Source organism: Acyrthosiphon pisum, chromosome X (assembly GCF_005508785.2).
Source record: "Acyrthosiphon pisum isolate AL4f chromosome X, pea_aphid_22Mar2018_4r6ur, whole genome shotgun sequence".
NCBI classification, from domain to species: Eukaryota; Metazoa; Arthropoda; class Insecta; order Hemiptera; family Aphididae; genus Acyrthosiphon; species Acyrthosiphon pisum.
In genome coordinates this window covers 112,753,536-112,768,420 of record NC_042493.1, presented here as the reverse complement: position 1 = coordinate 112,768,420, position 14,885 = coordinate 112,753,536, and the positions used below count along the sequence as shown (strand labels likewise).

Below are 14,885 nucleotides of genomic sequence, written 5' to 3'. Positions count from 1 at the left end.
TAAATACATGCATACAAATAATTTAGATCAAAAAAGAAATTATTCAATGAAAAATTTTTAATTTTATTCGTTAAATCATAATATATTTTCAATTTCTATGGCTTTGGTGTACAAAAGCGTTTGTTTTTCGGCCTCTTAGGACATACAGCGTTCCCGGTGGTGACGACTGTCTGTGGTAAAATTTTCAATCAAGTTTTCAAACAAGTGACGACACCTTATCAATACACCTTGGACCCACCTAACTTTGCCTCTTGAACATAGTACATTCGTGGCCGTGATAAGCTGCTCGTTTCCAGTTAGCTATCACCACGCCGGCCTCCCTGCTAAGGTTGGCGACAAAAACCCGCGCCTGTCATGTGACGTCTCCAAGGACGTCCCGGCGTGACGGGCTCGACTCACGACGCGTACACACGTACCCGCTCGCGACACAAACCCTAGTCCTGACTCCTGAGCCTTCGGGCCTCACGACCAAACGAACACAACGACCCTGCACGGCCGTCAAATGCCGTCGTGTCCGTTGACACACCTGTGCCCTTTTTGTTCGAACTACGACCGGCACCAACGCTTGCACCGCTCGTCCAACATATTGCCGACAATATTCGGTTCCGGACACAACACCGTCGTTACCTACCACCGCAGTACGACCGGCCCCCTCTTTTCACTCTGTAATAACTAACACTTTCGACTCAATAAACAAACATATTCTTCATAGGTACCTCAAATTCAATGTGTTACAATATCTTCTCTCTCCTGACCGTCACAAAACAAAACAACAAGTTGGAGGTACGAGACACCATTCTCTCGTCAGCCTCCACAATATCTTGGTCTTGTGCTTTTTTCACGAAGTGTTATCACTTATCTTCTCTACGTCGTATCATTGATTATAAATATTATCAATGGTCGTAACCTATATTATAGATTTTTAGATACTTTTATATAATTAAGCAGAATACTCTATTGTTAATTATTGTCTTGCCTACGTTAAATGCGTCCATTGATTTTTCCCGTAGCATTCATCATAATACGACGACTCTGAAATATATAAATACGAATATATAATAAAAACAACTACAACAGCTATAATAGTGACACTAACGGTAACACTACACCATCGTACAGACACGCCATCACGGTATAGCCGTATAGGTAAGTACAAAAGGTATTATAACTCACTAGGTACCTATTAAAATACATGATATTGTGGTTATTTATAATAGTAAATAGTTAATATGGAAATAATAAAAACTACGTCTTGTCCCGGAATTTATGTGTTGTTGCGTATTTTTTATCATTTCGTTATGCGTCTAGTGAGATTTTAAGACGTCTACGGTTATTGTAACACAAACGATAGGTACTTACGTGCGGGTATTGTTAGAATATTTAGATATCTAATATTTATTAAAAATCGTCTACCTATGCTGTGGTCTGATGCAGTTTTCTGAACGTTCACTAAAAAAATGAAATCGTTCACGTTCATATTTTTTTCTAATGAACACATTCACAGTCTTAGATAATATAAATGCGTTCATTTAATTTTTATTTATCATTTATATACCTATTAATACAAAATCATCCAGCCATGCCCACTAGAATTTCACGTACCTATTTTGTTTTTATAACTCTTATTATATTTTATATTATAATAAGCTGAACCCATGCACTTTGTTGCCCGTTAAATGTACCAACTCTATATTATGACACAAACTTTGTTCAATTTGTTATTTAATATTCGGTGTATGGTGTTTAAAATTAATCTTAACTTCATGATTCGCAGCAGTATATTATCTGGTAGGCAATTTACCTGCGGTAGATGGCGGAACCATAGTTTGTACGTAAGTGTATGATTTAACTCTAAAGTATCAAAGTTATATCAAGTCTGTCGTATTCTACATATGGTGGATTAATATAATCAATTAATACAAAATCCTAACCTAACCTGTTGCGTCACTAATGTATTTTTGACATCCAGATTTCCTACTTTTCCGGTCGATATTCCTAAAATGTTGTTTTATAATAACCTTCTCCTTGATATACTCTTTCGCTTAAAAAAAATCAAGAAGATCTGATAAGTAGTTCCAAAGTTGACCCTGTATGTTCATTTCACATTTATATAGTTAGAAGATATACATAATATATTGACAAAAAATTATAATATAAATCAACATAGGTGCCCGTAATCAATAGCAAGCAATATACAATACACTATAGTTATTTTAATCCGCAACTTAACTTGTTTTTGGCCATGTCGCCAGGTGTGCACTTAAGAGGCCATAACTCCGGAACCACTTATCGCACAGCATACAAACTTCACAGAAACCATCTACATATCAATCTTAATATGCCCTGAAATTTTCATCGAAATTGGTTTGGTGGATCTTGAGTTATAAAGTTTATTCAAAATGTACACATATTTTTTTATATATAGATAGTATTATTAATCAATATTAATTAAATAGTAAATATATTTAAACGTTTTAAAAATCTTTAAAATGTATTGAATATATAAATACTGTTCCTGCTCATGTTCCATTTGAAAAAAAAAAAAACAAAAGACTCAGGTATTGTTCACTAAATATGAACGATGTTCTTTTCAAACACTGGTCTGATCGCATAGTTTAACATGACCCTTTATAATGTACCTGTTTACCTGTTGTCAACGGTCTTCTCAAATCGGTGTTGAACTTACAGCCTAGTACACATTAAACATATATTTATCTGCGAGTTCAGATTGCATTGCATGTCGGAAAACCCACTAATATCAATATACATAATAATATGTACAGTCAGTGTTGGCCTGGCACAACAAAGGCCCATGGATCAGTTTTTTTAAGGGGCCTTACAATGAAATACAAAATTTACTTAAACATTTTTGTAAAAAATGCTCACCAAATTTTTTCCTTCAAAAATATATTTATCAAGTTTCTAATTTTAGAATTTTTAAGTATACCTAGACCATATTATATTAAAATTCTTATATTTTTTGTACTACTATTAAAGAGTGTCCTGTGGCTAAACAAACTCCTATTTTTCAAATGAGAATTTCCTTTTTACCCCAAATTAAAGCAATTTATGTCCTTGTAAATGTAGATGTATCTAAATCAAAATTCTAATACATAGCTGCTGAATTATTAATGTTTAAATACTGTTTTACAATAAGAAACTATAAGTACCTAATATCAGATATTTTTTCACTATTTGGTATATCTACCTACTTAAAAATGTTTACAAATAATTTATCTTGATAAATCAATGGTAATGAATATTAACTATTAACATTTTCAAATCATCTAAGCCCCCCAAATCTACTTAGCTAATATCCATATACATATTATTCTTAGTACACAAAGTTATATAACTCAAAGACTACTAGTTCAAATTTTGATTTAGATGCATCAAAGTTCTCACAAAAAAATATCTTTAATAAAATTTAAAAAAGAGGATACCTATTTGAATAACAGAAAATTGTAACAACATCATCTTTCAAAAGTATTATCCTCCTATAGAATTTTAACTTTTAAGGCAAATCGATAAGCTATAAGCAAAATATTATTATTCGAGTAAGCTTTCAAAAGTAAATGTCCAGTTTTCTACAATGTTTTATATTTATAAATGTATAAATATAAATATAGGTATAAGTAGATTTATAGTATTATATAGTATATATTTTTTTATGCAACATTTTCATGATTGCTCACGAGTGAGTGATCCCTCGCACCCATTGTTTTTAAGAAGAGATATAAAAGGTAACTTAACTTCCAGTAGCTCAATTAATCCAAAAAAACCTCCTCCTACTTATTACTCAAAACTTGTACTATTATTATTCATACTTACAAAAACTTCTTTCTTGAGGTGTGGGTGGAAAAAAATTATAATGAAAAATGAAACGACACCTTTCATACTAATGTTCTCGGAAACTACTCAATATTATAATAAACTACATAATTATTTTTTTTTAATGAAATATTATATCACGCATAAGATTCCTATCGCAATAGCATTTGTCAAAGTTAATTAACATTTGAATTATCTATTAATTAAAATAAACTTGTAAATTGTACTCCTATATACCTAAAAATGAAACAATAGGTTTGTATATCACCATAGTAACGTTTAAAAAATAATAATATTATAAGGACTACGCTAACAGCTCAGAATCGTTTTTCGTATACAATAGTTTATCATTGTATTCAAATCTTTGTCTATTCAAATCATTGTATTCACCTAACCTATATATACATACACATCATACATATGTATATAGTTATGTGCCAACTATATGCACACACAGTGGCGTGTCGAATGTATTATTTTGGAGCAATTGCTCCTTCAAAATTGTTGGTGGATGGGTGGTCCCCCTGCCACAAAATACCTAGCCACCTAGGTGACTAAGTATATTGTAGAAATATTCAGATACCAAATCCGATTATTCAAATTGTTACAAATGTACGCATACAATTTCGTATTTTGTACATTTTTTTTCTGAGTTGGAGTGTCGTTATAAACAACGAGGGGGATGGGTTGGTAACCTTGTATAAATTTTTGCTCCTCACCAAAAATGAGTTCAACGCGCCGCTGTGTACACACATATAAATACTGTCGCCGTTTTCTTTCTTATGTTGATGCCTCTATCATATAAACATGTTAAATTCATTGTGGTAGTTGTTTCTCACGCATTTGTCAATACATCGTTAATATAGGTTTAATCGTATAAACAATATTATTTTAATATTATAAAGGTATTTAACCGATGGAGAGTCATTATTAATCTAATCTAACCATTCTCATTAGGACCCGGTACCTATACAATTTGTGAAACTTGTCATAAGATAGGTACTATCAATCATTACTTTTATTTTTTTAAATTAATAAATTTTAAATAATTTATGTTAGATGTTCAATTGAAGATGATAATATAATGGGACAATTCCAATACATCGCTAACAAAACAACAGCAGTAATGAATTTTCAAGATCATAAGTTTCTTTATACTACCTCTGTATATTATCTATGTCACGTTCATTTATGTTTGAAAGGAAATTAAAGCTGTGCAAATAGTAAATATGGTAACTTTTTTAAAATAAAATTTCAATTAGGTACATGTTTTTAATTAAATTAAATTTCAGCCATTAAATTGTAGTAATAGAAAACGTTTTTAACATGAGGGCCAAACAATTGAGGGTGAAAGTCCAGGTACAATAGAAGTATATAGCGGTATTTATGTAAATGAAGAAGTAGATTCAGGTAATCCTGAACAGATGGATCAAGTAGCATGAGAAAAAGTATGTTTTATTGTATTATTTGCTTAATTTAAAGTTTATAAAAAAATGTTAGCAAAACCAATGTACTATTTATTATTTCAATGCATTTTATATATAATATGATAATATCTAATTCTAAACACAATTTTTGAACTGGTAGGTAACCTCATGTAATAAGTATTTATAAGATACATTTTATATTAATTAATCTCATATTACATTTTGATACGCAATAATGTCTGTTGATAATTTTTTGTTGTAAATGTCTTGTTTACACTTCTAAAATCGTAACCTATTTTGATTCAATGCAGACTAAATAATAATTTAAAGGTTTCTTAAAGGTTTCATCCTGAATTTTGTCCAACTTAGTTTCTCTTAATTACTGTGAACATTAGCCATTATATATTGATGGGGAGAAGGGATTGCAGGCCAAATATATTTTAGTAAAATGTATTTTTTGGTGAACAAACAATTTGGTACCAACAATTAAAAAACTGATATTAAACGCCTGTTGTAAGTACACTTTATTTTAAGTAACTACACAATAATACAAATGTATTAATAATAGAAATAATAGAGTAAAATAAAAGAGTCATATTGTTATTAATAGTTGGCTTTGCCACATGCTCGCACTGCTCGTCACCACTATTTTCAACTCAAATCAAAAGTAAATTTTAATTTTAAATGTTTAAGATAAATTATAATTATTATTTAGTTACAACAGAAAAGCAAATATTAATAGAAAACACAAAACTTTAAACTTTATTAAAATACAATAGAGAGATATGAATTCATCAGAACTAGGTAAGTTGTTCTAATGAAGTTTTATAACCTTGTGTACATAAGTGTTAAACTGTGATTACCTAGATAATCGCACAGAGTGTCAATTTTGAGTGTATACCTAGATTAAGGGCGGAATTTTAAGCTTAGATACATATTGTCGAAAATTTTTAATCCGGTGGTCGTGGTAAAATACTTAAAGCCGTCTCCGCGTAAGCGTTGATTTAGGTAGGTATTCAATTTTTTTTTTTCATGCCATTAACCGTTGGAAAAATATATTTATTTATTTACCCGAGGGGGTTAGGGACCGAGCCTCTATAAACTTATATTACTGGTCTACCGGAACCGGTAGGCGAAGGGAGGTCCCTTGAGTGTGGTGACCGGAGCCGATAGGCGTCTGGAGCCACTATAAATGTGTTACTTTAATTAACAAGGTTAAAATTACTTGTTAGGTCGTCTGTCTCCCCGCAGGGCAGGTATGCTCTCCCCCGCCCCTCCCCTTCCCCCAACAGGTTTGCTATTTAAGCCCCGGGGGATTTGGGGGCCGAGCCCCCATCTAGTGAGAGGTCCGCAGGACCTCGAGGTTTGCGACTGGAGCCGGCAGGCGTAGGGAGCTTCTATAGAGCGTTGAGCGTATGCGTAAAAACTTAGAATTCGAAACTGCCTTAGCATATAACTTGAAAACGAAGCCTGGCTATCTAATTTTGATTGCACCGTCGTTCTTAACTCGTTGAAGTACATATGGTCAAAAAAAAAAAAATCAATATTCATAATAGAGGCAGTAAACTAGTGACGCGCTAATGCGGAAAAATCGTAAAATAGCGAACTTCATTAAGCTATAACTTCGAAACTAAGTCCGACCGCCAAATTCTGACTTCACCATCGCTCTCAGTATAGTTAACTACATAAGTATAAAAAAAAAAAATTGCAAAATAAGAGTGTCCGGTAAAGTAACAAAGTTCCCCCAAAAAAATTGCATAATTTATCTAAGTGCTGAATGTTTACATTTTCATAACACTGATAAAGATATTAATGTTATCAATTTATTATACCAGAACTCCGTCACTTAAATCCCCGGGATCAAAATGACATCAGGGGATCTATTTGTAAGGGTACCTACTACCTAGTAGTCGGGGGATCAAAATGACTAGGAGGAAGTAATTGACCATATGGGATCTAGCTGACGCCTAAATCCCCTGCACTGTAGATCCTCTATCGTTCATTAGATCGCCAACGTCTATTGAATCCCTATGTCAAATAGATCACATGTCATTTAGATCCCCTGGTGTCAAATAGATTCCTCGTGTCCATTAGATCCCCAGATATAATATATTATTTTTATTATATTATAATAAAAATAATAATTAATTAATTACATATTATTTAATTAATTATTATAATGTTATTAGATGATATATCAAATCATATTCATAATATTTATTTTATCTAATCTATTGGTATACTAGCTCAAATTTTCTTTTGATAAGTTCTTACTTCTTATATCCTATACTCCTATCCATTCTTATATTATCAATGTTTGCCACTTGTCGAAGACCCGAGTGCATGTCAGGTGTAAACCGTATTTTTCCAATTGAAATTATTACGGAGCGTAAGAATTAAGAACAATATTCTCACACATACCCTTAACTCGTAAGTCTTAAAAAACAACAATATTACAATATTATCATTCTTTGTTGATCATGTGGTACATGATGTACGCATTAGTGGTATAGGTTTATACTTTATATAGAATAATTTTGTGTACGCCAATCAACATGCAATATTACTTAAGCGCCATATATATATCCCGCCACCGACCGGCACACAAACACACACACATACACAAACAACACAGTGTATTCTGAGTTATATAATATTATGTGGATTGTGCGCGACTCGACATCAGCCGCCGCCGTCTAGATGGAACGAGAACAATTAACACGGGGATTATTTATAATAGGTATATTATCATACTGTTAAAATTTGGCATTAAGGGTCGTATTTGATTATTATTATTATTATTATATTGTTGTGTTGTTGTGCATATATTATATAAACTTGTCTTTAATGCAGAAATTTAAATACCATTAAAATGTTAGCTACCATCATTTTGAATTACATTTTTGTCATTAGTTGTTAAGCCTACACACCCCACTTCCACAACTAGTGCTCACATGTTTTGCCCGGCAAATCTGTCCAATTTCTGCTGAGTACTAAAACACATATCCACACATAACACACAGGTCGGTTGGTGAGCAGTTGTGCAAAGGCGCATGGAAGTCCTTTGGTGACCGGGCGAAACGGACTATAATTGAACGTACCCGGCCGTACACCTGATTTTACAATATTATTATATTTTTATATTAAGTGTCTGTTTTGAACATTTTAGAACACAATGGCTAACACAAGCAACGAGTCAGATTCTCCGCAAAAGAACACAGTTAATGAACAAAATGATGACAAAGATAATCAGAATAACATGTTTGAATGTTACATATGCTTGGAAAATGCAACAGACCCGGTTGTCAGTTTTTGTGGCCATTTATATTGGTTAGCACCATTGCTAAATTAAAATAATAGTGACATGTACATTTGTTAGCTAATATTTAAACATTTTATTTTTACTATTTCTTGTGGAAATAGCACAATTAAAATCATAAACCATTATCAGCAATTTAGGGCGAGAATTTTCAAGTAAAAATATATTTGTTATTTTTTTAAAAATACATGAAATATTTAACAAAATGTTTTTAAACTATTAATTAATAATCATAATATAATAAAAATTATACTGTATCTATAGAAAAAAAACTAACCAACGAGAACAATAACTAGTCACTAAATCAATGTTTCCTAACATTCTTTTCCATCACGGCACATTATTAAGAGTTCTTATAAATTGTGGCTCACTTTAGAATATTATCTATTTAACAAAAATAAGTGCAGGGATACACATCTGTGAATATGCAGATATCATGGCACCCTTGTAAAATGTCATGACACAACTTGTAGAAAATACTGCACTAGAGTAATAAATTGTACCTATTTTAAGCTATATAGTAGTATCAAGAATAGTTAACTTAGTTCATTTTATTTATTACCTCGTTCTTTATCATGATATATAACATTAAAAATATTTCCCATAGAAAAATGATTATTGTATATGTTTGCGAATAGTTCAATAAAAAAAATCAAAATATTTTGGTAGGAAATTATTGGTAAAATGTTTAAGAAAATACATTTAATTCAAAAAATGTGAACATATGTAAAAATGAATCCATATTATTTTATTTAGAGTGCCTTGAATTAAGCTCATTCATAATTTGCATTCAATAAAATAACATATTCATGACATAAATTGTTTTGAAAATAGCAATTGATATTTGGTTACCTAATCCGATACATGTTCAATTTTCATATAACTACAAAACATAGGTATTCATAAAACCCATATTTAAATCTTATTTCATATTTATAAACTAAAATAACATAAAATAACAAAAATAAATAAAGGGTAAAGTACATTCTCCTAATAATATGCTTCCTAACTATTAAGAAAATAAAATAAATATTGAATTGATATTTTAGGTAATTGATTAATTAATATTAAGTATACCCAATGACAGTTGAATCGCGATAACTCAAAGTCGAAAGAGATAGAAAATTGCTTTGAAATAACTAACTCAAATTTAACGAAATATAACCTTGAGGAGAAAATTTCTTTTCGAGATATGGCGACTCGACTGTATTAGAAGTTACTAAGTACTATTATTCAATGATTTAATACAATTTTAGGAATATTACTTGGTTCGAACCTAAAACTTTTTATGTTATAGCTGGCCATGCTTGCATAGATCGTTAGAAACTCAAGAAGATCCTACAGTATGCCCGGTGTGTAAATCTGGTATCAATAGAGATAAAGTAATACCAATTTATGGACGTGGGAATTCGAAACAAGATGATCCCAGGTAAATTGAAATGCATTTTCTTAAAAATTTAAATTAATATTTGTTATTCATACTTCATATTGTTTATTTTATAAGAATATATTAATACATATATAATGAATAAATTGCAGTATTGTGTAAGTTCCTTGAGTTTTCAAAAGAAAAGCAACTTTGTTACTTTCACATAATAAAAAAAAATAGTTCAGAGGTAAAAATAATAGGTAACGTTAGGTATTTCTTTTATAAAATAATAAATAAATTATTTATCTTCAATACTGAAACAGAAACACATCATTATGTTTTAAAAAATAATTCATTAAAAATTATTTCTATTATAGTTTTAATACTTTTTAATACATTAATACTCACAATTTTATTTGATTGTATTAACTATTAAATATGAATATTTACATGCAATAGTCGTTTTAATTTCAACATGTTACTACTAGATACTCCATTTTTAAAATAATACTTATGAATTCAGTGTTTACTATTAAATATATTTTTATGTTAAAGAAATAAAGTGCCACCTAGGCCTGCTGGTCAAAGAACTGAAGACGATGATACCGTGAGTCATTATCATAAAAAATTTTATTTCTCATTTTCATGTGAAAATGGTTTTAATTCTTTCAGGATTCGTTCCATTTTGGAATAGGAGAATTCCTTTTTAGTTGGTTATTATTGTCCACTGATCCTCCACACGGAAGTAAGTAAATAACAATTACATTTTTTAGTTCTTAATATTTCAATAATGGATTAATTTTGATAAATTTAATTAGTTCCAGTTGGTAGTCAACTACAACAAGATGATCAATACTTATCAAAACTTTTCTTATGGATTGCAGTAATATTTTTAAGTTGGCTATTATTGGCATGATTTACTCGTAGAGTACATTATTTTTTATTATTATTATTATTATTATTATTCTATCATTCAATGAACTACTATAAGAGTAAGGCTTCTTCTCATAAATTATTTTAATTTGCTATTTTGTCCTAATCTGTTGGCTAAATATCAAAATATATACTTAAATTTGTATTGTTTGTTGCTTAGTCTGAAATCATAACTTATATAAAAGCTTTGACTGTAGTTTAATATCACATTTTTTAACAGTTTGACTATTATTTTGTCAATGATTTCATCAAGAATATTCTCAAAACCATCAATAATTTAAACAGTTCTGTCTTTTGAGTTTTAAACTATAATAAATCTGCAAATATTAATTTGTATATTTTATTATGTTATAATTATTGAAACAATTATTTTGAATGTCACAGTTTAATTGATTGTTTATGAATATTGTATTATTAATACTATATTATGGTTTTGTTTTGACTTCATTAAAATAAAATGATTCCTTATGATTTACTATGTAAAAACATTATTTGTTATTATTATTGTTATTATTGTGTTCATCACATCCATTATCTATACTATAAAAGCAAAATAGAAATCTTTGTTACAGGTTGTCTCCGAAACGGCTCGACTGATTCCGACTTATTCTTTTTTTGTTGTGTTCATTATTGTCAAGACTTTTTCCCCTCGTGTATCAGGTGGCGGGGGAAAAAGAGGTATAAAATGTCCTTCATTGCATGTGTGTTTGTTTGTGTGTGTATACTACATAGTGTTGAAGCAGTTTCTTGCCTTTTACGACTGCGGGGTTGATTCGTCGGCAGACATCATTGATGTCATTATAAATGATCCTGTATTTATACTAAGGCCATGTATATAAACTCGTCTGCAAGGAGATGAAGACCATGACATAACTTCATTGGATGAAAATCATACCCGTTTTTCATTAATTTAACATGTTTATTCATAAATGAAATGAAATTTTTTTTTACCACAATGTAATGGATGTGTTAACATTTAATAGCCAATAGATAAAATGTTGAATTGTAAATTTTAACCCAATAATAAATCTGATTGCACTATGGTCTATGGATCAAAGTATGAATAGTTAAAATTTAATTTAATCATATTTATTATTGTTTCATTACATTTTAATTTTGTGTGAGTCAAAAATATACATAATAGATAAGTAGCAGTTCTATCATTACAAATTAATAAAAACAAAATACTTTTGGAGCAAATTAATATTGACTTTTGAGAAGTATGTATTTGTAAAATAGATAAAGAACTGAATAAAATAAAAAATATTTAAATCTAAATGATTAAACACAGCACCTAAATAGAATAGAAGACTATCAAGGTTATTACAATGTTAGAGCCGTGTTATAGGTATGTACTACGATTATTGATATAAGAAACTTAGTGGTCTTATAATGACAAAACATTAAATAATTACGTATAATTTTATTTTATAAATAATTTATTTTATAGTGAGGCTCTTCATAATTTTGGCTTGAACCTCACAACCCTAAACGATTCTAAACATTATAAGAGTTGAAATATAACTGCAGCATATACAATTATTATTAAGTATATATTATGTACTCTAGCAGTCTTAGTATAATAAAAGTATGATGACATTTTATACCAATAGTCATAAATGCCACATTATTTTATACAAGATAAGCCGGTAATTGGTTATATTAAAGCAAAAATATTTATAAATGCACCAGAAGATAATATAAAATAATTAATTAAAATATTTTTTCAATTAAAAATTAAATTAAAAATACTATATGATAATAGGTTCTTATAATAAGTCCTAATATTGCCTACCGGATGCAGGTACTTATAATTGTTTTATACTGACATTAGCTCAATTATTTAATAACATTTTACAAGTCAATATTTAAAATTTTTATTATAATTACATATTTTATGAAAACTATTTAGCTGTAATAAAAATATATTTGATAAAAGATACAAATAATTAAAACATGTATGTTCATCCTAAAATGAATAACTAATTTAATCAAAAATTATTATCCAGTTTAATGCACGAGGTAACAAAAACAATAATTATTACTGCTTAGCTATTTATATTAAACAATATTATAATAAATTGTAATAGTATTGACATAATTTGAATTATGGTCATATTTTGAAAATATGATACAATATTGTTACATTTTATTGTTAAATTAGTAATGAGAGCGGATTTTGTCAATTAGTTGTAAATACATTATTACTTTTTTACTATTTAAATTATTTTAATAATATTAATTTATGATTTAAAGCAAATCTTTAAATTACCAAAATAGTTAAATTAACTATCCAAATTATGTCTACTAAAAAGATAGCTTAAGGTTCAATTTCTGATGAATAAACAATTTTTCCTATATACTACGTTTTCATTTCTAAGTTTTATGGACATTAATGAATACCTACACGATCATTAAAGTTCTAATAATTGTAAAGCAATATATTATGACAATGAACAGTTAACACCATACTCTTTACCCATATCAATTCGGAAATTTTTTAGATTAGGATCAAGCCATAATATCATTCCTTTAATAGTTTCATATTTTTGAAATAATAAAAACAGCAATGTTGACAAGTATAGAACACTTAGTCCAAATACCATTCGCCAGACTGCCGGGTGAGGTCTCACAAATGGGCCATTTGGGAATGTCAATAGAGATATAAGAATAAAAAAATATATAACCCACAAGATTCCAGCACAAATATTGCTATCAATCGATTTGTCATCTCGAATAAAGGACATATACATTACACCAATGATTGACAATATTAATACAGTTATGGTATGAGGTTTGTAGAAAAACTCTAAAGTAATATCTTCCACTTCACATTCGTTGAGTGTGTTGAACACGCTTTCTTTCTTCTGGACTGCCATGGCGCTATCGGTAGTTTCTGGCAACAAATGAGAACAAATAATGAACTTGGAGACAGTGTCTGACGAATATTTAAATAACTTAATAAAAAAACTTTCATTGTAGGTAATTACACACACATAATATAATAGAGAATTTAATTGAAGCGGTTTTTTTTTAAATTATTATTATTATCAAATAATAGACAAGTTTGAAAGCGTAGTAAATTTTAAATTTTAAAACCATCGTACTTACCAGGGATGTAAATGAATAATTATGTCATAAACTCGCACTGGGTCGCACCTACTGTTTTCGGCAACACATTTCTTCAACTTTGAGATTTGAAAAATAACCGGGAAAATAACTCATAAAGTCATAAATAATTTTGAATATATCTCGTGTTTAAATGATTAATAAAGCAGTGGTGACTGGTGACTAGTGGAGTGAATGCACAGATTAAAGGTACACATAATAATGAAGTGAAGGAATGAGAGATCGTGTGATATTCAATATTTCGATCGGTCCTCGGCTCGGCTCTCGGATGTTTAGTGATAACTATTTATTACTGATAATATCGATAAGGACACATTACGACCCACCCAAGGTGTATTGATAAGGTGTCGTCACTCTGAACCCCTATACGTATAATGTATAAACTCTTGATTGAAATTTTTACCACAGTTCCTATAGACACCAGAGCGCGCTTCCTGTCCTATGAAGGCCTAATTTTTCATACTGTTAAATGCAAAATGCTTTAAAACTATGAATTAAAATTTATTTTTTTTGGAGTTAGCATCTAATAATTTTAATTTACATTTGTATTTTTGTTTTAAATATTTTTTATCAAGTAGACATCAATTATAAAATATTTTGATGTATAATTTAGTCACTTCTTGGGATATTTGCAACCTAATTTAATTTTTGAATATGTATATAATACATATTATATATATTTAGATATACTACAGTTTAATCTAGGACAGTGCTTCTCATTTTTTTTTTTGTCGTGTGATCCCCTAAATTTAATGTAAAACTGTCAAGGCCCCTTAATCAAATCATAAATTATTTTTTTCTTAATTATATACAAAAATTACATGTACCTACTATTTCACACAGATAAATTATTAAAATTATAGTAAATTAATGTTTT

At 29.4% G+C, this 14,885-nt stretch overlaps 2 protein-coding genes and 1 pseudogene across 3 annotated transcripts in view; 2 read left to right on the top strand and 1 right to left on the bottom strand.

Annotated features, from left to right (window-relative positions):
* Positions 1-915: 915 nt before the first annotated feature.
* LOC100161876 (E3 ubiquitin-protein ligase RNF185) lies at positions 916-11,206 on the top strand. 2 transcript variants are annotated; one of them, XM_008185101.3, is made up of 8 exons: positions 916-1,146; positions 4,891-5,063; positions 5,124-5,279; positions 8,428-8,588; positions 9,875-10,006; positions 10,502-10,553; positions 10,619-10,691; positions 10,765-11,206. In XM_008185101.3, exons 4-8 carry the CDS (start codon positions 8,434-8,436, stop codon positions 10,860-10,862), a joined length of 510 nt encoding a protein of 169 aa, XP_008183323.1. In that variant the 5' UTR covers positions 916-1,146; positions 4,891-5,063; positions 5,124-5,279; positions 8,428-8,433; the 3' UTR covers positions 10,863-11,206. The 2 variants fall into 2 exon arrangements, with proteins under 2 accessions (XP_008183323.1, XP_008183324.1); XM_008185102.3 differs by lacking the exons at positions 4,891-5,063; positions 5,124-5,279.
* Positions 11,207-13,054: 1,848 nt separating this feature from the next.
* LOC107883805 lies at positions 13,055-14,269 on the bottom strand (annotated as a pseudogene).
* Positions 13,757-14,885, top strand: part of LOC107883806 (E3 ubiquitin-protein ligase RNF185-like) — a 1,849-nt gene continuing 720 nt past the window's right edge. Inside the window, exon 1 of the mRNA XM_029485419.1 lies at positions 13,757-13,778. Within this exon, the coding sequence (XP_029341279.1) occupies positions 13,757-13,778 (22 nt within the window). The remainder of the gene's footprint in view (positions 13,779-14,885) is intronic.